The 26,300-nt window shown below is 43.9% G+C and overlaps 1 protein-coding gene across 2 annotated transcripts in view; it reads right to left on the reverse strand.

Moving 5' to 3' along the window:
• LOC124723194 (glucose-6-phosphate 1-dehydrogenase) overlaps positions 1-26,300 on the reverse strand; it is a 303,988-nt gene that overhangs the window by 255,559 nt on the left and 22,129 nt on the right. Inside the window, exon 2 of one of the 2 annotated variants that reach the window (XM_047248384.1) lies at positions 5,245-5,322. The exons of the other annotated variant lie outside the window; for it this stretch is intronic. Within the exon in view, the coding sequence (XP_047104340.1) occupies positions 5,245-5,322 (78 nt within the window). The remainder of the gene's footprint in view (positions 1-5,244; positions 5,323-26,300) is intronic. 2 annotated transcript variants of the gene reach the window in all.

Raw genomic sequence — 26,300 nt, forward strand, 5'->3', positions numbered from 1 at the left:
TCCCATAGTGCTTGGAGCCATTTTTTTCCTTTCATGTCACCCCACTCATCAATCTTAACTTTCTCATTTCTGCCACTTCCATCTTTTTCTCTCGGGCTTTTGTAATTGGTCAAGTTTCTGCACTATACAGTATCGCAGGCCTCACCACAGACTTGTAAAGCTATCCTTTCATTCTGCAGCTGACCTACTTATCACACAGTAATCCGCTCAGTTTCCTCCAGTTCATCCATCCACTATTTATCCTGTGCTGTATTTCGGCCTCCAGTCATCCATCACATTGCATGTAAGGGCTTAAGTACTCAAATTTCTTGACCAGCATCAGTTGTTCTCCTTGCAGATTAATATATAGATCTTTGGCATCCTTTGTACACATATACTCTGTTTTCACCCTGATAATTCTCATAACCCTCATTAACAGATATTAAATTGTTTTTGATCACCATTTGTGTTATGCTGTCCTCTGATGGTGGCTTGAGCACTAGCTCATGTGAATGTCAAGGTGAGCACACGCATGAAAATTTTCCAACAAGACAACACCTCGAATCTGTAGCAGTGTAATTACATAGTTCGGACATCTATTTGCTGGAGAGGGTAATACTTCACCTTCTGTACCAACAGCTCTGCAAAGGCTGTGCGATTTTCCCACGCCGGCCAGGGTGGCCGAGCGGTTCTAGGCGCTACAGTCTGGAGCCGGACGACTGCTACGGTCGCAGGTTTGAATCCTGCCTCGGGCATGGATGTGTGTGATAGCCTTAGGTTAGTTAGGTTTAAGTGGTTCTAAGTTCTAGGGGACTGTTGACCTCAGAAGTTAAGTCCCATAGTGCTCCGAGCCATTTGAACCATTTGAATTTGATTTTCCCGCCAATTTTTCCTGGCTAGGGAGAGGAGAAATGGGGGATTTCTCAGAAGGGGAGGGTAATTAATAGATCAGTTTAATTAATTACTGAATCACTGTGCTATCAAAAGTGTGCTTGTGTCAGCGAGGGAGAGAGAGAGGGTTGGTCATTTGCCAGAGGGGTGGACGAGGAGGAGGGAAAGGGGGAGGGTTTGCGATCTCTCAGGACAGATTATCACCAAGCAATCATAAATCAACCCCCAGGGGGTCATAAACCAATTAGCATTACAGTAGGTTTGACCCTGAATGTATGCTTGCCCTGAATGTATGCAACTCACACAAACAAAATTCGCTCGTACTCTCGTCACCCTACTACTCACCTCTGGTCCAATTTTCAAGCAGTTATTCGGCTGGGTATTTACTGTTAGAATTGTTGGGTCTCCTCTTGAGGGATATCATGCCAAATTCTGTCCAACTGGTGCATTAGATCGTCAAAATCCCGATCTGGTCGGAGAACCCTTTCCATAGTGTTCCAAACGTTCTCAGTTGGGAAGAGATCCGGCTACCTTGCTGTCCAGCGTAGGGTTTGGCAAGCACGAAGACAAGCAGTAGAAACTCTCACTGTGTGCGGGCGGGCTTTATCTTCCTGAAATGTAAGCCTGGAATGGCTTGCCCTGAAGGCTAACAAAACGAAGTGTAGAATATCATCGACGTTCTGCTGTGCTGTAAAGGTGCTGCAGATGGCAGTCAAAGGACAAAGGGCTCTTGCAACGAAACGAAATGGCGCTCGAGACGATCACTCCTGTTTCTCGAGCAGTTCGGCAGGCGACAGTCAGGTTGGTATCCCACTGCTACCCGGAGCCTCTCCAGACAGTCTTCACTGGTTGTCAGGGCTCATTTCGAAGTGGGAATTACCACTGCAGACAATTCGACTGCAGTTAGTGAGACACCAGTTCGAAGATGTGTCTAGAGACGCCCAGAACAGCAGTAGGATAGCAACGTGACTGTCGCCCGCCATGTTGTTGTTGTTGTGGTCTTCAGTCCTGAGACTGGTTTGATGCAGCTCTCCATGCTACTCTATCCTGTGCAAGCTTCTTCATCTCCCAGTATGTACTGCAACCTACATCCTTCTGAATCTGCTTAGTGTATTCATCTCTCGGTCTCCCTCTACGATTTTTACCCTCCATGCTGCCCTCCAATACTAAATTGGTGATCCCTTGATGCCTCAGAACATGGCCTACCGACCGATCCCTTCTTCTAGTCAAGTTGTGCCACAAACTCCTCTTCTCCCCAACCCTATTCAGTACCTCCTCATTAGTTATGTGATCTACCCATCTAATCTTCAGCATTCTTCTGTAGCACCACATTTCGAAAGCTTCTATTCTCTTCTTGTCTAAACTATTTATCGTCCATGTTTCACTTGCATACATGGCTACACTCCATACAAATACTTTCAGAAACGATTTCCTGACACTTAAATCTATACTCGATGTTAACAAATTTCTCTTCAGAAAAGCTTTCCTTGCCATTGCCAGTCTACATTGTATATCCACTCTACTTCGACCATCATCAGTTATTTTGCTCCCCAAATAGCAAAACTCCTTTACTACTTTAAGTGTCTCATTTCCTAATCTAATTCCCTCAGCATCACCCGAATTAATTCGACTACATTCCATTATCCTCGTTTTGCTTTTGTTAATGTTCATTTTATATCCTCCTTTCAAGACAGTGTCCATTCCGTTCAACTGCTCTTTCAAGTCCTTTGCTGTCTCTGACAGAATTACAATGTCATCGGCGAACCTCAACGTTTTTATTTCTTCTCCATGGATTTTAATAATTACTCTGAATTTTTCTTTTGCTTGCTTTACTGCTTGCTCAATATACCGATTGAACAACATTGGGGAGAGGCTACAGCCCTGTCTCACTCCCTTCCCAACCACTGCTTCCCTTTCATGCCCCTCGACTCTTATAACTGCCATCTGGTTTCTGTACAAATTGTAAATAGCCTTGCGCTTCCTGTATTTTACCTCTGCCACCTTTAGAATTTGAAAAAGGGTATGTCAGTCAACATTGTCAAAAGCTTTCTCTATGTCTACAAATGCTAGAAATGTAGGTTTGCCTTTTCTTAATCTAGCTTCTAAAATACGTCGTAGGCTTAGTATTGCATCACGTGTTCCCATATTTCTACGGAATCCAAATTGATCTCCCCGAGGTCGGCTTCGACCAGTTTTTCCAATCGTCTGTAAGGAATTCGCGTTAGTATTTTGCAGCCGTGACTTATTAAACTGATAGGTCGGTAATTTTCACATCTGTCAACGCCTGCCTTCTTTGGGATTGGAATTATTATATTCTTCTTGAAGTCTGAGGATATTTCGCCTGTCTCATACATCTTGCTCACCAGATGGTAGAGTTTTGTCAGGATTGGCTCTCCCAAGGCTGTCAGTAGTTCTAATGGAATGTTGCCTACTCCCGGGGCCTTGTTTCGACTCAGGTCTTTCAATGCTCTATCAAACTCTTCACGCAGTATCATATCTCCCATTTCATCTTCATCTACATCCTCTTCCATTTCTATAACATTGCCCTCAAGTACATCGCCCTTGTATAGACCCTCTATATACTCCTTCCACCTTTCTGCTTTCCCTTCTTTGCTTAGAACTGGGTTTCCATCTGAGCTCTTGATATTCATACAAGTGGTTCTCTTTTCTCCGAAGGTCTCTATAATTTTCCTGTAAGCAGTATCTATCTTGCCCCTCGTGAGATAAGCCTCTACATCCTTACATTTGTCCTCTAGCCATGCCTGCTTAGCCATTTTGCACTTCCTGTCGATCTCATTTTTGAGACGTTTGTATTCCTTTTTGCCTGCTTCATTTACTGCATTTTTATATTTTCTCCTTTCGACAATTAAATTCAATATTTCTTCTGTTACCCAAGGGTTTCAACTAGCCCTCGTCTTTTTACCTATTTGATCCTCTGCTGCTTTCACTACTTCATCCCTCAAAACTACCCATTCTTCTTCTACTGTATTTCTTTCCCCCATTCTTGTCAATTGTTCTCTTATGCTCTTCCTGAAACTCTGGACAACCTCTGGTTTAGTCAGTTTATCCAGGTCTCATCTACTTAAATTCCCACCTTTTTGCCGTTTCTTCAGTTTTAATCTACAGTTCATAACCAATAAATTGTGGTCAGAGTCCACATCTGCCCCTGGAAATGTCTTACAATTTAAAACCTGGTTCCTAAATCTCTGTCTTACCATTATATAATCTATCTGATACCTTTTAGTATCTCCAGGGTTCTTCCATGTATACAACCTTCTTTCATGATTCTTGAACCAAGTGTTAGCTATGATTAAGTTATGCTCTGCGCAAACTTCTACCAGGCGGCTTCCTCTTTCATTTCTTAGCCCCAATCCATATTCACCTACTATGTTTCCTTCTCTCCCTTTTCCTACTGTCGAATTCCAGTCACCCATGACTATTAAATTTTCATCTCCCTTCACTATCTGAATAATTTCTTTTATCTCATCATGCATTTCTTCAATTTCTTCGTCATCTGCAGAGCTAGTTGGCATATAAACTTGTAGTACTGTGGTAGGTGTGGGCTTCGTATCTATCTTGGCCACAATAATGCGTCACTATGTTGTTTGTAGTAGCTTACCCGCATTCCTATTTTTTATTCATTATTAAACCTACTCCTGCATTACCCCTATTTGATTTTGTGTTTATAACCCTGTAGTCACCTGACCAGAAGTCTTGTTCCTCCTGCCACCGAACTTCACTAATTCCCACTATATCTAACTTTAACCTATCCATACGGCCCTAAAACCAGGAGTGATCGTCTGGCGTGCCATTTCTTTTCATAACGGAACCCCCTGGTTGTCATCTGCGGCACCCCTACAGCACAACGGCGCCTCGGCGATATACTACGCTCTGTTTTGTTGCTCTTCATGGTAAGCCATTCTGGGCTTACATTTCAGCAAGACAAAGCCTGCCGAGAGTCCCTCTGCTTATCTTCGTGCTTGCCAAAACCTACCTTGGAGAGCAAGGTCGCCAGATCACTCCTCAGCTCCGAAAGTCTGAGTGCTCTTCTACCACCTCCGTATTTTAACGATATTACGCGCCAGTTCGGCAGAGTTTGGCATGATATCCCTTAGGAGGACATCCAACAGCTCTATCAGTCAAATAGAAGCCGAATTAAAGCATATATTCTTCGTGAGAGGCGTTATTTTGGGAAGCACGGTTAATAGGGCTATTAGTAATCCATTACAATTTAAGCCATTACAAAATGAACAGCAATTATCTTCCTCTAGCCGTAATTTCAGATGCTTCAACTACGGATTAGGCAGCACACCAGGGGCCACTACAAAACCTCAACCTAAGCTCCGACCCAGGCTGTCTGAGACGTGGACTTACGCTGGCAGTCGCTGACGCGAGCCGACAGGTAGCGCACAGGCCGTGGCGCTCCGTTGTGGCCGGTCGGCCGCTCTGGCTCTGTGTGCAAAACAAGCTCTGCAACAAACAGCTTACACCAACACAGTAACTTAAGCAGGTGCAACAGTATCTAGTACCGTTTTGTATACAGCTCGATACTACATCGTTTCCACGGGACATTCAGTCTTTAACTTTAGATTACTAAACCCTCGTAAAATTTACGATTACTTTTGGTACCAATTCGCGGTTCCTGCCAATCTCGTATCGTCAGTGTAGGGTGTAAAACTGGACATTTTGTATTTACTTTCTATGTCACATACCACTGGAGACTTTATAATAATGTAAATAACTAGAGCATAAACTGTAACTTATGGCCGGCCGGAGTGGCCGAGCGGTTCTAGGCGCTACAGTCTGGAACCGCGCGACCGCTGCGGTCGCAGGTTCGAATCCTGCCTCGGGCATGGATGTGTGTGTTGTCCTTGGGTTAGTTAGGTTTAAGTAGTTCTAAGTTCTAGGGGACTGATGACCACTGCAGTTAAGTCCCATAGTGCTCAGAGCCATTTGAACCATTTTTTTAGTTAAGTCCCATAGTGCTCAGAGCCATTTGAACCATTTGTAAATTATGATTTGCTTTGAATAAAATATAGAGTAGTAAATTTACGTTTGTTTAGTAAGAATGTAACATCCCCCCCTCCCCCTGTAGTGTTCTAGGGTTAACAAGCGCAGTGGACCAAAATTTTTACATCCTAAGGAGACGTCACTGGGGTAACGCCATGCAACACCGCCTCTAGCCCTGACAAGGACCTCAATTCATAAAGAAGAGTCCACAGGTTTGTAAAACACTCAGTGACGATTAGATCCCATAAAGTTACCAAATTGTGAGAATCTTGTCCCGAACAGACCCAGACACTTCCTATGGGGTGATTTAGCAGGCCAGTATTGGTGCTATAGGGCGCTTGAGTGTTTGTCAAATCAGAAACGAACGCATGGAGCCCTGTTCAAATGTTCAAATGTGTGTGAAATCTTATGGGATTTAACTGCTAAGGTCATCAGTCCCTAAGCTTACACACTACTTAACCTAAATTATCCTAAGGACAAACACACACACCCATGCCCGAGGGATGACGTGAACCTCCGCCGGGACCAGCCGCACAGTCCATGACTACAACGCCTCAGACCGCTCGGCTAATCCCGCGCGGCATGGGGCCCTGTAAACGGGCTATTGTCATCATGGAAGACTGGAGTGTCCATTGCATACTCATTACAAAATGTAGAAAAAAGCAACTTGGTCACCGAGAATGTTGAAATAAACGTTACAGTTCATTTTCGCGGTAGCGTGATGTTACAAAACATCCCAAAACTTCAGAGAACTACTGCCCATCTAAGCAACACTCTCCACACTTTTGGTTATACAGGGTGAACATTAAATTAAACCGACGAACTGCAGGGACGTATTCCTAACTGGAAATGGAGGGAAAAATGTCCTATGAATATGTTCTCGGAAATAGACGTTATGCGTGCAACAAGAACAAATCGTCCCAGAACACAGTAAAGAGCTGCATCGCAGCCACGTCACAACAGACGTTCAAAGTAGCCTCTATGGGATGCAGTGCACGTGTACACACGTCGCTTCATGGATTGCCGCACTCTTTCGTACGTTCCGGCGTCTCTCCGAATAGCGTCACAGGTGTCGTGAACACAATGATGAAGGGTCGGCACATCAGGAACTGATTCAGCATACACAACGCTTTTCAGATGCTTCAGAGGTAAAAATCCATCGGGTTTAAGTCCGGTGATCTAGCAGGCCATACTACAGGGCATACGCGTCCTTTCCAACATCTGGTGAAGGTGTTGTCGTGACAGCGAACTGTAATGTGGACGTGGGGTGGTGTCCCATCATGCAGAAACCACATGACCTATGTATTGCCAAAGGCACATTCTCAAGCAGCCCATGCAGAGTATTCTGCAGGAAGTCCAAATACGTTCCTGTGTCGAGGCGTTGTGGAATAATAACCAGTCCAGTTACGTGGTCGCCAAGATTCCCTGCCAAACATTGATGCTGAACGGATGCTAATGATATGCCTCAGTCATTCTCTGAGGACTGTCTGTAGCCCATAGATGACGATTACGCTGACTGATGATGCCAGTGCTGGTACAGGTTGATTCGTCAGTAAAGAAGACTGATGACAGAAATCCCACAACTGTGATGGTCTGGTGCAAAAACAATCGACAAAATCCTTCCTGTAGAGGGAAATGCGCTGCTGATAATCCTTGCACTCGTTGCAGGAGATGGGGTAGTAGCGGTTGTCATGCAGAATATACACTCCTGGAAATTGAAATAAGAACACCGTGAATTCATTGTCCCAGGAAGGGGAAACTTTATTGACACATTCCTGGGGTCAGATACATCACATGATCACACTGACAGAACCACAGGCACATAGACACAGGCAACAGAGCATGCACAATGTCGGCACTAGTACAGTGTATATCCACCTTTCGCAGCAATGCAGGCTGCTATTCTCCCATGGAGACGATCGTAGAGATGCTGGATGTAGTCCTGTGGAACGGCTTGCCATGCCATTTCCACCTGGCGCCTCAGTTGGACCAGCGTTCGTGCTGGACGTGCAGATCGCGTGAGACGACGCTTCATCCAGTCCCAAACATGCTCAATGGGGGACAGATCCGGAGATCTTGCTGGCCAGGGTAGTTGACTTACACCTTCTAGAGCACGTTGGGTGGCACGGGATACATGCGGACGTGCATTGTCCTGTTGGAACAGCAAGTTCCCTTGCCGGTCTAGGAATGGTAGAACGATGGGTTCGATGACGGTTTGGACGTACCGTGCACTATTCAGTATCCCCTCGACGATCACCAGTGGTGTACGGCCAGTGTAGGAGATCGCTCCTCACACCATGATGCCGGGTGTTGGCCCTGTGTGTCTCGGTCGTATGCAGTCCTGATTGTGGCGCTCACCTGCACGGCCACGACCACTGGCGACAACATCGATGTACTGTGGAGACCTCACGCCCCACATGTTGAGCAATTCGGCGGTACGTCCACCCGGCCTCCCGCATGCCCACTATACGCCCTCGCTCAAAGTCCGTCAACTGCACATACGGTTCACGTCCACGCTGTCGCGGCATGCTACCAGTGTTAAAGACTGCGATGGAGCTCCGTATGCCACGGCAAACTGGCTGACACTGACGGCGGCGGTGCACAAATGCTGCGCAGCTAGCGCCATTCGACGGCCAACACCGCGGTTCCTGGTGTGTCCGCTGTGCAGTGCGTGTGATCATTGCTTGTACAGCCCTCTCGCAGTGTCCGGAGCAAGTATGGTGGGTCTGACACACCGGTGTCAATGTGTTCTTTTTTCCATTTCCAGGTGTGTACATAGTCGTACCATGACTTACACCATTTTGGCGAGCCACTTGCCTGGAGCTTGTACTTGGGTTCGTCTCAGTATTCTGTAGAACCCGATCCTCCAAATCTGGTGCATGCACGGTTCACTGCCTCCCTGCACGTTCATCTGTCTGAAAGGACCCATGAACACGAAAACGCCCAAAAAGGGCTTGAAATGTTGCGTGATGTGGTTGATGTCTGTGAGGGTACTTGTTTTGGTACAGCTGTGCTGCCTCTCGACCGCTTCCATCTACTTGGCTGTACACAAGCACAATCTCGGCATTTTCCCGACATGAATACCAGACCATTCTGGTGCTTACGGTACGCTGCGTCAATTTTATTAATGTTCACCCTGTATACCCTAATGAGTCGTCGGTGCACTCGACATCTTGTATCGTCAGAAAAGAGGCAAAATCGCCAATCGTCGGCCTGCACAGTTCCAGTCGGCTACTGTCCACCTTCCGTGTTGTATGGCCCATTGAAGACGCGCATCTTTATCTGTTACTGAGAATAATTGCATTTTGTGAGGTACTGTATTCCAAATTTCCACGTTCGCTTTGCAATGATTGTCCGGAAATTGGTTGAGAGGGACCTGCATTCACCAACAGCAGAAATTCCTCTCGTGGTTGAAACTGATTGTTACTGACAAGGCGTGACATTCGTCTCCGGTCCTTTCCAGATACGATCTGTTTATGGCCACTGTTCTGACAACGTCACGTCTCCGCATCGGCCCGTCATACTGCATTTTACTACGAACGCAGCTCGTTTTTCAGTTTACAAGCAGAATGTACCTCCTCAGCATTTCCTGTCCATTTCTATTATGTGAGTAGACAAAATAACTTCAATGAGCTCGTGTTTATGTAGTGGAGCTATTTTCAGTTTATTGAATTAGTACTTTTTGTAGGTGTTAATTAAGCCTTTATGTAAAATACTTTCCCGCAAACAACGGCTGAGAAGTACTCATTTCGTAAGTGTGATGTTGTCAGTGATCTTTGTAATGCTGGTATTGTTGACAGCATATTGCAGAGCCGTGTACTTGTATCATAGTTACTTGGTGGTGAATTAATGAATGACCAGAAAGTTAATGCACGTCTCTCCATTAATTATGTTACCGGTAGGCTGCATATATCTATTCCAGTCAGGAACTGCTTAAACCTCTAGAATGGTCTACAGAGAGTGAAACGACTTACCACAGATCCACAGTATATCTTCCAAGATGGGTGTGAGTATGTCTAATGGAATAGGACTGATCATGTTCAGGTCTAGAACGGCAATCTGCTGTAATGCATTGTTTGACTTACGTTCAAATACCTGAAGTTCTCCAACACCTAGGTGACCTACTTTTGTTGCAGAGGGATACAATTTTATCCTCTGGGACTCTTCAGATACCCGTATTGGGAGAGCTGAGGCTGCGATGATGCATTTATCCCTCATGCTGTGAAAAGTATTTCAGACAGTGATAGTAGAGACAATTAAATCGACATTGTCGATTACATATTGACAGCGTGCCACACTTAGAAAAAGCTCTTCAGTGTGGTAGACAACTGACAGCTCCAGCTGCTGTGCTTTTTACATAATAGCTCACTTAACAATTGAAGTACTTACTTAATAAACTGAAAATAACTACACTACATAAACATGAGCTCAGTGAAGTTATTTTGTCTGTTTACATAATAGAACTGGACAGGGAATACTGGGGGGGGGGGGCTAGTTTCTTTGTAAACTACAAATTGAGCTGAGCTCGTAGTGGAGCAACTTGCCTGTCCCGGAACAACACTACAGCTGCCGCACAGTGTGGTTCAAACGGCTCTGAGCACTATGCGACTTAACTTCTGAGGTCATCAGTCGCCTAGAACTTAGAACTAATTAAACCTAACTAACCTAAGGACATCACACACATCCATGCCCGAGGCAGGATTCGAACCTGCGACCGTAGCGGTCACGCGGTTCAAGACTGAAGCGCCTTTAACCGCACGGCCACACCGGCCGGCCCCGCACAGTGTGACTAGGAAGCAATATCCCCTCTAGTAACGCAAAACAGTGTGCAGAGAGTTTCGTATATTCTGCTCATATGCGTTTCATGTGTCAGTGTTATTAGCAATTAATATGCGTATTCCATGTAGTATTACGCATACTATTGAAAATAAACATCTGTGCATGTCTGCGCACTGTATCGCCAGTTATTCATAAGACGCTGTGTGGAGGGCCCATATAACTTTGTGAAACAGTCGGTAGTTGCTTCTTGTTACGTAGTGGGGTGCATAAAGTGGGGAATTTCTTGCTCTATCTTCAATATCCAGATCTATGAACGATGAAAGTGCATGAACACCATCCGTCGACCTACCTTCCCTCGCACATGTACCCCACAAATCCCCAACCCCTTCACGCTGTTACACAATTTATAGCACACTGGACTCGCATTCGGGAGGACGACGGTTCAATCCCGTCTCCGGCCATCCTGATTTAGGTTTTCCGTGATTTCCCTAAATCGCTTCAGGCAAATGCTGGGATGGTCCCTTTGAAAGGGCATGGCCGATTTCCTTCCCTCACCCGAGCTTGCGCTCCGTCTCTAGTGGCCTCGTTGTCGACGGGACGTTAAACACTAATATCCTCCTCCTGTTACACAATTTATCCCTTAATACGGCTCTATTGCATTTATACGTTGTACGCACGTTTAATACTTGTTTTTTAACAGACTTCATTTAAAGATATACATTAATTTTATACCATTAAAACAATATTTTTGATAATTTGCTATTTTCTATCCGCTGCAACGCAAAAACTATTAGTCCTAGAAGAAAAATGTAGGATATTTTTTATGGGAAATTTAAAGTAGTTTAATTTTGTAGCGGGAAACACTTTTGCTAGAAGTCGTAGATTTCGAGTTATTCGAGAAAAACATAAAAAAGTAGCCTTTAACCCCCACCCCCACCCAACGCTCACACCCACTGGTCTGGATTTTTAGAATACTGTTCAGGAAACTCCCTCCTAACACTGTGCAAACATTTGCAGCTACACGGTTTTTTCCCTAATCGGCGTTTTTTGGTCTACGTTGACTGGGCTACTAGGCATATACGTAAAATCGACCCTGTCAACAGCGTGCTCTTCAGCACACATTTCTTCTTCAAATAAAGATCCACCGGCAACTATACAATGGACTGTCGCCAATACCGCCTAGCTTCCGATGTCTACGTTCTTGGATAATACATTGACGTCTTCTGCTAGTGGAGGACACTGTCATCCCTCCACTTTCGATGGACAGTAATGACGGTAAGTGAACATCCGCGACCCTGCACGTTCCTGTGATCTCAGTGTCATGTAACATCCACGTGACGGAGGAATGCTCTTTCCCTCTGTATCCGAGTTGACATGTTCCGGCGGACGGTTTTCATATAAGTAGTTTCTATTAATATTATTTTGTAATCTACATTGACGAACAGGATAGTCTAAGTACAATTTAGAGAACAAAATGACAGTCGTTCAAGTTAGTGTGGAACATCGTTTAAAAACAATTTTGGTCAGTCATCTTAAAGGTAAACTGTAAGCTGGCGCCTTATTGTTTAAAATCTCTTCCTATATGCACATATTGTATGACATTAAGTCTGTAACACCCTACTTCTCTTTTACACTTCCTTTCTAACCAGAAAACCATGTAATTTTTATTAATATCGAACTAGATGTAATCCAGTTCTCGCAAACAACGTGTCTGCAAATAGCGACGTGTTCTTTCTACACTGTGATAAGAGTGCTGCTTTCGTCTGCTGCTTCGGTAACCTTGAAACGAGTGCACTAAAAAGACCGAAAGAAACTGATACGCAGACTGACTGGTCACGGCTCCAGCGGCTGCTCAGGACTTCTGTGAGGCTGATAAAGGGAAGGTCACGACGGAACGAAAAGCGCGCCTCGTTTAACGTATCGTGCGTCCATGAACCACGCGAATCAGCCGCCCTTGCTGGCAGTACTGTGCTGAAAATATACGAAAAGACTAACACACTGAAAAGATATCTGTCAAGCAATGAAACGAAAAGCAATAACCAAACAAAATCCTATGGGAATTCTGAAAGTTAATACAAACTGAAAGAGCACGCTGAAAAAAAGGTCGAAACTTTTTGGACTAAAGTCTGTTTTAAAGCTCTGTATGAAATAAGCTATCCTTTAACCAGAACCGTTGAAAAGTTTAGGCTTTTAAAATCAACAAAGAACGTGAAATTCAATTTCTCGTATGTGAGAAACCTGAACGGATCAAAAAGTAACTGACATTTACCTTTGCAATCAGAACCAATGAGTGCTTCTGAACGTAAAAAATAGTCATTTTCGTATTTGCCTCCCAGAAGCTTAAAACAAAACCCTCATTCAATTTTGGATAAACTGGGTAAAGGAACTAAGGAACCCGGTGTGCCAACAGAGCGATTGTCACCTTGAAATAAAGGTGAGGACTGTAGAAGGCATTTAAAATGAAATATCGAAATAGAAATTTTTCAGATACAATGAACAACGATGAAAACAATCAGAGCACTAATTAATTTTTCCGAGTCTAATAGTCCGAAGAAATTTTATAAATTTTCAGTCAAACAACAAATCAGAGAAATACGGCAAATTATATTTTAAATACAAATTTTGGTCCGTGTGAGAGCTGTATTTTAACATCTTTTAACCTATGTCGACTTTTGTAGCATCTACGTTACAGTATCTCTCTTCGCTACACTTTCATTACACTTCTTAACTATTACTGAAATAATGTGGTGTGAAAACGATCAATTTCTTCAAGCTGATTGTTACCGGAAGCTTAACTAGGATAAATACCGCCCATGGGAAACATCGACTTTACGCACCCTCCAACCCCCTCCCCCCCCTCTCTCTCTCTCTCTCTCTCTCTCTCTCTCTCTCTCTCTCTCTCTCTCTCTCTCTTTCTCTCACTCTCTCTCTCCATGGCGACACCTTCCCATTTTATGTTTAATCTTTGTCGCTGTTTGGCTTGTTTATTCGTTTATTGAGATCAACATATCTTTACAGAGAAGTAAAACGTACACATTTCAGTAATTCTTTTTTGTGTGATACAGCTCAAAACATAACAATATACGGCATGAAGTCGCACTCGTTGTAAGATTAACGCCATTCCTTTTTCGTTGTTTCATTTTCCGATCAATGCAAAGTCGCAACAAACAAAGCGACAAAAGCAAAATACAGGATGATTCAAAAGGTGAGCAGGAATGCAAGAGCCGATAGAGGAGGAGAAATACATCAACTTTGCAATTGTAACTCAATGGTCTTTCAAGTAATCCTGGGCCAGTGAATGCTTTGGAATTTCAGGAACAACAAGAACAATCAATGCACCCCCGCTTTAAGTTCAGCAAAGAAATGTACTGTTTCGTCGTCAGATGTAGGTATAGCTAGCCACAGCACCTGCACACTCCTGTGCTAGTACGTGAAGTAGTCAATGTTACATATCTCACGTGTTGGATCGGAAGGGGAAGTACAATTGCATTACCACTTCTCCCCATGATATGACGCCCCCTTTGACTTCCTTGACAGCAGTTCCGGAAGGAGAAACATTTTTTGGCAGGTTGCTTGCAGCGTCTGATGAGGTTCGTGCGATGCCTGGTATCCTTGGCAGAGTGCGCCAGAATTTTCTGCGGATCTGCAGGTTTCAAGCAGGATGTCAGGTTAATATCAGATTTTTTGGCAACTGTACGCCACCTGAAAAGCTAACACAACGATGAAACGGCTCTCGCTCGACAAATTCCAAGCTCCCGTCCTGCGCCAACGTCAGTTTGCGATCATGGAACTTCACCTTCGGAGGCCTACTTGCACCTTCACCATGACCCGATCTTGTATCTTATCTCATCCACTTCCGTGAGGGATACGAGCAAATACGTCCATCAGGTATCTTAGGCCGAATTCACACAGAAATGACATAGTGCGAAAGTCTGGCGTGGACATCGCGCTGTTTGGCGTAACAAATAAAGCAGTTGACGCAGAGATGGCGTGGTGGGGAGGCTACGCTTCGTGTTGTGTGCCACGTCTGTTTGTCGCCATGAGTGGTGGAGACGTCCGAGGAGTGCGCTGCTGTTTTCATTAATTTAAAGTCGTCATATGTGCCTAAAAAAATTGTTTTATGTAGATGAAGCAAAGCTACATCCATGTCTGTAGATAGTTTCTCAGTAAAACTTTTACTTCTGCTTAAAAAATTAAACACTATTGTATTGGCATTCGCGCGTGTTCTCCGCTATGCAGTCTTTCTCATTCGATTTTGAGGCAACTATTTAGTAATTGATTTTTCGACATGTTATAGTCTGACATCACAACTTGATAGTGAAATGGTTTTATTTTCGTTATTGCCCACACTTATTGTGATACTTCGCAAATAAGTAAACCACCGTGCATAGTTTGAAAAGTTTGGTGAAGAATGTAGTCACTGGCCAGTTTACGTTTGGTGGCCGTTAGGACATAGGTTTCTGTGTATGAAATAATAGCTAACACATCGAAATAGTCTTTAAGGGTGGAATGCGAGCTGTGCCTCTTCCCAGTCACGAGTAAAAGAGTGATATATGTTGACGTTTGGCCGCTACGATGTACGACGCGCAACGCTCGACATATGGCCGCGCGCTTTGCGGATTTGTGGCTCGTGTTTATTTTTCGTAAATGGTTTATGAACTCAGTCACAAGCACATTTTAAATTAGTATAGCGTTAAGAGTTATTTTTATTTTAAAACTATAGATAAGTAATCGCATTTCCAGCGGCAGAGTTAGCTATACACTATATACGCAAATTTTTCTTGTCTTTACTAATTGTACCTTCATTCAACGAAACATTCCATAACTATTTTCGTTCACAGATTGCCGAACAAACGGCGTGTCTTCCAGCAAGCAATGAATGAGGAATGGGATTTTGCTGTCCTCTTTTATGCTTACATATTTGGACTTTCTTGATGCAGGCTGTGTATATAAGGCAAAACGCCATTTTGTATATTGTTTGAAACAGCTATTACTTATATTGCCTTTGAGAAAAAAAATAGCACAATCTTCTTATTTTTCTGAATGAGCAACGTTGAATCTGTGTAGTTACAACGTTGTGCTGCTGAAACACTCTCGTTTATCTGTGTTACTTACTGCAGAAATAGGAATCTTATTTTGAGAAAGTACAACAACACAGGTAAAAACACATAATGTTTGCCGGCCGGGGTGGCCGGGCGATTCTAGGCGCTACAGTCTGGAACCACGCGACAGCTACGGTCGCAGGTTAGAATCCTGCCTCGGGAATGGATGTGTGTGATGTCCTTAGGTTAGTTACGTTTTAGTAGTTCTAAGTTCTAGGGGACTGATGACCTCAGAAGTTAAGTCACATAGTGCTCAGAGCCATTTGAACCATCTGAACATAATGTTTACTGCAAAACAAATCTGCACAAGCAGCAGAAGAAATTAACAGTATTCTAGCTGCAGTTACACTAAATATATACAGTCAGCACTACATTTTCTGCGTTTAATCAATGGGTGTTGCCAGACAGATGGGCAAATCCTATTTCACTTGGTACTTGCTCATAGAGATTCCGTTTTTCTGCTGGAATATACTGTCACACTTCAAATAAGATTTTCTTATTGGCACTTTTTACTGGCAGAATTTTATCGCACAAAATAGGGAAAACCATAATGTTATCTAGCAGCAGATTTCTTTTCCCAGCACCTCTGCCGGCCGGAGTGGCCCAGCGGTTAAAGGCGCTACAGTCTGGAACCGCACGACCGCTACGGTCGCAGGTTCGAATCCTGCCTCGGGCATGGATGTGTGTGATGTCCTTAGGTTAGTTAGGTTTAAGTAGTTCTAAGTTCTAGGGGACTTATGACCACAGCAGTTGAGTCCCATAGTGCTCAGAGCCATTTGAACCATTTGAACCCAGCACCTCTCGGCTTCTTTACAGTGCTTTGCCAAATCCACAGCTGCTGGATGTTATTACTTTTCCTTCTCCTTAGTGTAATAGGTTTGTCAGATGAAACGTGTAATCAGACACACTCAGTTATTTTGAAAGAGCCTCTGTACAACACGTGGTCTAGTGCGCTAAGATCCCTCAAACCCCCTGGTTCCATCTTGCATAGAAGGAATCTGTTGTCCTTGGTGTTGGCAACGACTTGAATCCACGTTTATGGGTGAAATGATATTTTGTTTCTCTCTACAGAGTATCTCAAACCTTTAGGGTCAAATTTACCGATTATACTGAGATAGGGAACCAATGGTCGGAAACACCCATTTATTATGTTATGGACATGCAGCCTACAGTGCACAACAACGACGTGGGTGATTGTTCAAGGCGACGACTGTCAGTCTGAATGCATATATGGAAAGGGTGCGTGACGTTCTGCCACACTCTCACAACGATCCCTGGTTTCTGTTGTATCAGGAGACAGGCAGCTTGGACCCTAGCAAGCAGGTCTTCGTTTGTTTCCACGGGGGTTTCATACACCAACTCTTGACGTAACCGCAGACGAAAAAGTCCAGGGGGTGTGAGATCCGGCGATCAAAACATTCCACTTTAGTTGATTTTCTGTGAATACCGTGTTTCACTTTGTCTAACGCAACAGAGAAACACTTTTGAGAGATTCTGTAAAAATGCTGCAAACGTTCGGGATACATGCTCAGTTCTTTCATTACTTCGAATGTGCCACATTTCTTCCCTTTTGTCAACCGCAATGGATGTATCCATTATCTTCTTCGCTGTTCAACACTTACGAGCTACAAAACATCCAGTGCATCAATATCATAGTCTGATGAAGACGACATATTCTGATCCAGTCGTAGCACAACCGTCCCGCGTCTCTCTGACAACGCCACGTCAATGTGAATTGCTCAAGTGTCGTCTGCATTTATGTGTAAATTGGGCCTTAAACTTTTCCGCTGTTTTCCACATGCCTCTAACCGCGTCGCTGCTTTCCTCCGGCCGGCCGTGGTGGCCAAGCGGTTCTAGGCGCTTCAGTCCGGAACCGCGCGACTGCTACGGTCGCAAGTTCGAATCCTGCCTCGGGCATGGATGTGTGTGATGTCCTTAGGTTAGTTAGGTTTAAGTAGTTCTAAGTTCTAGGGGACTGATGACCTCAGATGTTAAGTCCCATAGTGCTCAGAGCCATTTGAACCATTTTTGAGCTTTCCTCCGTTGTCTGTCGCGCAGTTATGCATTACGCAAAGATTGAATGCTCTCGTAAAATGTAAATGTCGCGTGACTAGGGCCTCCCGTCGGGTAGACCGTTCGTCGGGTGCAAGTCTTTCGATCTGACGCCACTTCGGTGACTTGAGCGTCGATGGGGATGAAATAATGATTAGGACAACGCAACACCCAGTCCCTGAGCGGAGAAAATCTCCAACCCAGCCGGGAATCGAACGCGGGCTCTTAGGATTGTCATTCTGTCGCGCTGACCACTCAGCTACCGGGGGCGGACTGCTCTCGTACTGTTTAGTAAACACGAAAGGCAGAAGAGGGACGTTTACGCCAGTCTACCATCAACTTAGGTATCTACAGCAGTGTTACGGTAATTAGATGAAATGTTTGAGTGCACTGGCTTCTGACAGGTTACTTTATTTCTGAAGTGTATATCTGTGAGAAAAATGGGGAAACCAGCAAAACACCGGCCTATGTGGGCGAGGGAAACTCCCAAAAAACCACGAAACCTGCTGAGAGTGACACATTTGACCGTTTCCAACAGTCTCACACGTATCACATATTACTCTACGGTGAAGGAAACAACTGCAGAATGTTTTCTGAAAGAAATTTCCGGCCTTTGACTGTAAATTGCTATTAATTTATTTCGCACGATCATCATTTCGGCTTTGTAGTCATTCTCAAGTGCAAGCTGAAATATCACAAAGTATCCAACATGCCTAAGTGACGTGTCGCAGTCGAAAGTCGCATTACAGAACGTAAGTACATATCCAAGATACATAATAAGGATGAAATTATTCACAGTTAATAAACATTAACAAACTGTAACGTGCATTTGACAGCCAGTACATTGCTGTGACCTGCTTTCGTCACGTTCGTACATCAACCGACGTTCTACATGACGGTGATCCCCCACGAAGAAAAAATCATTAACTCACAATGTACTCAGGAGTACTTGAAGTCTGACAAGTGTATCAAGTTATCTTTCACTGTCTATTGCTCTTCTAGTTCACTGAAACAGATTGAGTGTGAGGAGGTCGTTGCTGGTCTTCGGCAGCACTGGTAAGCTCTGCAGGCGAATATGGTATTACAAGTTGCAAGATCAGATTTGGAAACAATAGCAATTGGCATAACCATGTTTGAAACGGAAAGGCACAGAGATCGCTTCCAAACATAGATATCACTTTTGATAACGAAAGCAAACTGTTATCACGACCTTCGTAACAAAGTATTTAATCAGCATATAGTGTTACAATTTTCTCAAGTGATAATCAGTGTTAAAAGATAAGCAAACGTATTCCATTTTTCGGATGTAAAAACAGTCAATTTGAGTCATTAAAACTGGACGATCTATTCAACAACTACAGTTGTTGTTGTTGTGGTCTTCAGTCCTGAGACTGGTTTGATGCAGCTCTCCATGCTACCCTATCCTGTGCAAGTTTCTTCATCTCCCAGTACCTACTGCAACCTACATCCTTCTGAATCTGCTTAGTGTATTCATCTCTTGGTCTCCCTCTACGATTTTTACCCTCCACGCTGCCCTCCAATGCTAAATTTGTGATCCCTTGATGCCTCAAAACATGTCCTACCAACCGGTCCCTTCTTCTCGTCAAGTTGTGCCACAAACTCCTCTTCTCCCCAATTCTATTCAATACCTCCTCATTAGTTATGTGATCTACCCATCTAGTCTTCAGCATTCTTATGTAGCACCACATTTCGAAAGCTTCTATTCTCCTCCTGTCCGACCTATTTATCGTCCATGTTTCACTTCCATACATGGCTACACTCCATACAAATACTTTCAGAAACGACTTCCTCACACTTCAATTTATACTCGATGTTAACAAATTTCTATTCTTCAGAAACGCTTTCATTGCCATTGCCAGTCTACATTGTATATCTTCTCTACTTCGACCATCACCAGTTATTTTGCTCCCCAAATAGCAAAACTCCTTTACCACTTTAAGTGTCTAATTTCCTAATCTAATTCCCTCACTATCACCCGACTTAATGCGACTACATTCCATTATCCGCGTTTTGCTTTTGTTGATGTTCATCATATATCCTCTTTTCAAGACACTGTCCAATCCGTTCATCTGCTCTTCCAAGTCCTTTGCTGTCTCTGACAGAATTACAATGTCATCGGCGAACCTCAAAGTTTTTATTTCTTCTCCATGGATTTTAATACCTACTCCGAATTTTTCTTTTGTTTCCTTTACTGCTTGCTCAATATACAGATTGAATAACATCGGGGAGAGGCTACAACCCTGTCTCACCCCCTTCCCAACCACTGCTTCCCTTTCATGCCCCTCGACTCTTATAACTGCCATCTGGTTTCTGTACAAATTGTAAATAGCCTTTCGCTCCCTTTATTTTACCCTGCCACCTTTAGAATTTGGAAGAGAGTATTCCAGTCAACATTGTCAAAAGCTTTCTCTAAGTCTACAAATGCTAGCAGCGTAGCGTTGCCTTTCCTTAATCTTTCTTCTAACATAAGTCGTAAGGTCAGTATTGCCTCACGTGTTCCAATATTTCTACGGAATCCAAACTGATCTTCCCCGATGTCCGCTTCTACCAGTTTTTCCATTCGTCTGCAAAGAATTCGCGTTAGTATTTTGCAGCTGTGACTTATTACACTGATAGTTCGGTAATTTTCACATCTGTCAACACCTGCTTTCTTTGGGATTGGAATTATTATATTCTTCTTGAAGTCTGAGGGTACTTCACCTGTCTCATACATCTTCCTCACCAGATGGTAGAGTTTTGTCAGGACTGGCTCTCCCAAGGCCGTCAGTAGTTCTAATGGAATGGTGTCTGCTCCCGGGGCCTTGTTTCGGCTCAGGTCTTTCAGTGCTCTGTCAAACTCTTCACGCAGTATCGTATCTGCCATTTCATCTTCATCTACATTCTCTTCCATTTCTATAATATTGTCCTCAAGTACATCGCCCTTGTATAGACCCTCTATATACTCCTTCCATCTTTCTGTTTTCCCTTCTTTGGTTAGTACTGGGTTTCCATCTGAGCTCTTGATATTCATACAAGTGGTTCTCTTTTCTCCGAAGGTCTCTTTAATTCTCCTGTAGGCAGTATCTATCTCACCCCTACTGAGATAAGCCTCTACATCCTTACATTTGTCCTCTAGCTATCCCTACTTAGCCATTTTGCACTTCCTGTCGACCTAATTTTTGAGACGTTTGTATTCCTTTTTGCCTGCTTCATTTACTGCATTTTTATATTTTCTCCTTTCATCAATTAAATTCAATATTTCTTCTGTTACCCAAGGATTTCTACTAGCCCTCGTCTTTTTACCTACTGGATCCACTGTTGCCTTCATTATTTCATTCCTCAAAGCTACCCATTCTTCTTCTACTGTATTTCTTTCCCCCATTCCTGTCAATTGTTCCCTTATGCTCTCCCTGAAACTCTGTACAACCTCTGGTTTAGTCAGTTTATCCAGGTCTCATCTCCTTAAATTCCCACCTTTTTGCAGTTTCTTCAATTTTAATCTGCAGTTCATAACCAATAGATTGTGGTCAAAGTCCACATCTGCCCCTGGAAATGACTTACAATTTAAAACCTGGTTCCTAAATCTCTGTCTTACCATTATATAATCTATCTGATACCTTTTAGTATCTCCGGGATTCTTCCATGTATACAACCTTCTTTTATGATTCTTGAACCAAGTGTTAGCTATGATTAAGTTATGCTCTGAGCAAAATTCTACCAGACGGCTTCCTCTTTCATTTCTTAGCCCCAATCCATATTCACCTACTATGTTTCCTTCTCTCCCTTTTCCTACATTCGAATTCCAGTCACCCATGACTATTAAATTTTCGTCTCCCTTCACTATCTGAATAATTTCTTTTATCTCATCATACATTTCATCAATTTCTTCATCATCTGCAGAGCTAGTTGGCATATAAACTTGTACTACTGTGGTAGGCGTGGGCTTCGTATCTATCTTGGCCACAATAATGCGTTCACTATGTTGTTTCTGTCCGCCCCTCGTGGTCTCGCGGTAGCGTTCTCGCTTCCCGAGCACGGGGTCCCGGGTTCGATTCCCGGCGGGGTCAGGGATTTTTCCTGCCTCGAGATGACTGGGTGTTGTTGTGTCGTCTTCATAATCATCATTCATCCCCATTACGGTCGGAGGAAGGCAACGGCAAACCACCCCCATCAGGACCTTGCCTAGTACGGCGGTGCGGGTCTCCCGCATCGTTCCCCTACGCTCTGTAAAGAAGCATGGGACTTCATTTCCATTCCATGTTGTTTGTAGTAGCTTGCCCGCATTCCTATTTTTTTATTCATGATTAAACCTACTCCTGCATTACCCCTATTTGATTTTGTATTTATAACTCTGTATTCACCTGACCAAAAGTCTTGTTCCTCCGGCCACCGAACTTCACTAATTCCCACTATATCTTACTTTAACCTATCCATTTCCCCTTTTAAATTTTCTAACCTACCTGCTCGATTAAGGGATCTGACATTCCACGCTCCGATCCGTAGAACGCCAGTTTTATTTCTCCTGATAACGACGTCCTCTTGAGTAGTCCCCGCCGAATGGGGGACTATTTTACCTCCGGAATATTTTACCCAAGAGGACGCCATCATCATTTAACCATACAGTAAAACTGCATGCCCTCGGGAAAAATTACGGCTGTAGTTTCCCCTTGCTCTCAGCCGTTCGCAGTACCAGCACAGCAAGGCCGTTTTGGTTATTGTTACAAGGCCAGATCAGTCAATCATCCAGACTGTTGCCCCTGCATCTACTGAAAAGGCTGCTGCTCCTCTTCAGGAATCACACGTTTGTCTGGCCTCTCAACAGATATCCCTCCGTTGTGGTTGCACCTACGGTACGGCCATCTGTATCGCTGAGGCACGCAAGCCTCCCCACCAACGGCAAGGTCCATGGTACAGAGGTACAAATTATTCTTGTCTATGACGACTTCCATGTCGCCGGCCGGGGTGGCCGAGCGGTTCTAGGAGCTACAGTCTGGAACCGCGCGACCGCTACGGTCGCAGGTTCGAACCCTGCCTCGGGCATGGATGTGTCTGATGCTTTTAGGTTAGTTAGGTTTAAGTAGTTCTAAGTTCTAGGGGACTGATGACCTCCGAAGTTAAGTCCCATAGTGCTCAGAGCCATTTGAACTTCCATGTCAAAATTTCGTACGTAACGTTAAGGGAGAGGCAGGCAGCAAGCAGATTAGAGGTTAGCGTCCTGCCGTCCCCGTGGTCATTAGAGAAGGAGCACACGCTCGGATTGGGGGAAAAAATCGGCCATGCGCTTTCAAAGGAATCATCCCAGAACGCATTTTATGCAATTTATGAAAAAAAAATAGAAAACCTAAATCGAGAGGGCCGGACGGAGATGTGAACCGTCGATCTCCCAATAAGACTTCAGTGTCTTACCATGGCGCCACCTCACAGGGTGTTGGCCCCTCACTTAGCTTGCATTTATCGCGAGCCTCTCGCCGCGCCGGCCGGTGTGGCCAAGCGGTTAAAGGCGCTACAGTCTGGAACCGCGTGACCGCTACGGTCGCAGGTTCGAATCCTGCCTCGGGCATGGATGTGTGTGATGTCCTTAGGTTAGTTAGGTTTAAGTAGTTCTAAGTTCTATGGGACTGATGACCTTAGAAGTTAAGTCCCATAGTGCTCAGAGCCATTTTGAACCTCTCGCCGCAAAGTCCCAAGCGACTGGGAAAAACGCAGATGAGTCCTTTATGTAAGAAGGGTAAAAGAACGGACCAGTATAATTACAGACCAAAATCCCTAACATCGGTTTGCAACAGAATTCTTGAACACATTCAGATTTAGAGTATAGAAAATTTCCTCCAGACCGAAAATCTTCTGTCCACGAATCAGCACGGGTGCGAAACTCAGTTTGCCCTTATGTCACATGATATACTGAGAACTATGGATGAAGGGGCAGCAGGCAGATTCCATATTTCTAGATTTCCGAAACGCATTTGACACGGTGCATCACAGCAGACTATTAACAAGGGTACGAGCATAGCACACAGGTATCTGAGTGGCTCGAAGACTTCTTAAGTAATAGAACCCAGTTCGATGTCTTCGACGGCGAGTGCTCATTAGAGGGACAAGGGTGTCGTCAGGAGTGCCCCAGGGAAGTGTGACAGGGGCCGCTATTATTTTCTATATACATAGATGATCTCGCGAACAGGGTGGACGGCAGTCCGTGGTTGTTTGCTGATTATGCTGTGGTGTACGGGAGAGTGTTGTCGTTGAGTGACTGTAGGATACAGGATGACTTAGACAAAATTTCTAGTTAGTGCGACGAATGGCAGCTAACTCTAAATGTAGAAAAATGTAAGTGAATGCAGATGAGTAGGAAAAACAAAACCATAGTTCTGAAATACAGCATTAGTAGTGTCCTGCTTGACACAGTCACGTCGTTTAAATATATGGACGTAACGCTTCAAAGCGAAAATGGAGCTAGCATGTGAGGATTGTGGTAGGGAAGGCGAATGGTCGACTTCGGTTTATTTGAAGAATTTTGGGAAGTGTGGTTCATCTATAAAGTCGCGTCGACTTTCTAGAATCATAAAACAGCATGGCGTTGAATTCATGCACTGGCATCCTGTCGGGATGTCTACGTACCTCTGCTGTAGTACAGGGAAGTCTTCGGCTATGATAGGCCAATATCTTTGCCAACAGAAGATGGAAGAAAACGACAGACAGTCGTACCGCTGTGTTGTTCATTTTCAGTTTACGGACCCTGCTGACGTGAATATACATTTCTGTGAGTGTTTTGATTTTGTAACCAGGTTTCGTACTGTTTTAGTTAATGTAAACTGATATTGATAATACAATAAGTAAATATTCCGATCAGATACGATGAATATATCCTGATAAGACTCGAAACTAATATAAGTGTTACTGTGGCTGGTCTGATTTTAGTTGCTTTGGTAATACTCTCCACAAATATTAAATCATTTGGTACAGTTTCCCATAGTTTGGGCGGGAAAGGGATAAAGGAAGACATCGTAGCAATTCAGAGGCGGGCTGCTGGATTTGTTACCGGTAGGTTCGATCAACACGCAAGTATTACGGAGATGCTTCGGGAACTCAAATGGAATCCCTGTGGGGGAAGGTGACATTCTTTTCGAGAAATACTATTGAGAAAATTTAGAGAACAGGTATTTGTAGCTCACTGCAGAGCGATTCTACTGCCGCCAACCTACATTTCGCGTAAAGACCACGAAAATAAGATACGAGAAATAAGGGCTCATACGGAGGCATATAAATAGTCGTTTTACCCTCGAGCATTGTGAGTGGAACGGGAGAGGAAATGACTTGTAATGGTTCAGGTACCCTCTGCCATTCACCGTACGGTGGATTGCCAAATTTGTATATAGATATAGATAACGTACACGGTATTGCGTTACTTTCTAACACAGGCCTGTACGTCTTTCTCGACCGCAGGAACACTGCTGGAGTTCGCCTGTCATCCACAAATACTTTTTTAGTTATTTGTAACTTTGAAGATGGGTGGTGGTGGTGGTAAGTTCCTATGGGACCAAACTGCTGAGGTCATCGGTCCCTAGGCTTACACACTACTTAATCTAATTTACTTTTATGTGTCACTTATCCCTTCTTTCCCGTCTGGCAGTGTTTGTTAATGTGGAATATGCCGAGCTGCACAGACGCCAGAAGTCCGTGTTAAACTCTAGGGCCTCCTATAAATGGTTGGGCACGTCAGTTAAAAGTTGGAGGAAAGTAACGGCATACCGCCTCCAAAAGGACTACGTGTAGCAAAACATCATGGTGTTCAAACTAAAGTTAGCATTGATGACAGATTTACCTTTTTTTAATGTGAAGAACGGTGAGTTCTAAATCGATCTCGCAGAAGAATATTTCCTCAAATGTATCCACATATCACACCCCGGCAAGAACAGTGACACAGCTCGAAAATGCAATACTTGAGTAAACTCGACTTGAACAATTAATTCTATAAAACTTAAATTGAAATAGTATAAGCTGCCTTTACTCAAGTAAGTATTGTTGATAGCAAATTCCATTATATTTTTTCGCTCACGTTGGGGCACTTCAGGCGTATTCTTCAGTGACAAGATGCCATTTTTCGACATGTGTCACTTTTCTTGTCGGGGTGTGACGTGTAGTGTACTACCCGAGCATCAACAGAAAACGTTACTCCCAAAACAGAAAATCAAACATTACGTAAACGTAACTTCTTATTAGTCTTTTCAAGAGCTTCGAATGATCCACTTCTGGATTTTAACCCGGCCATGAAAATGAGTGAATTGCGTTCAGGAATGTCGTTCATAATCAGTTTCCATCTCTCCTTCCCTGTCATTGTATGTGTATGTTTGTGTGTGTGTGTGTGTGTGTGTGTGTGTGTGTGTGTGTGTGTGTGTGTGTGTATATGTGTGTGGGTATGGGCGCGCGCCTGATGTGGAAATAGTGTTCTCATTTACAGACCGTGTTCCGTGACTAAGTTCCGAGGACATC

Source organism: Schistocerca piceifrons, chromosome X (genome assembly GCF_021461385.2).
Source record: "Schistocerca piceifrons isolate TAMUIC-IGC-003096 chromosome X, iqSchPice1.1, whole genome shotgun sequence".
NCBI lineage: Eukaryota > Metazoa > Arthropoda > Insecta > Orthoptera > Acrididae > Schistocerca > Schistocerca piceifrons.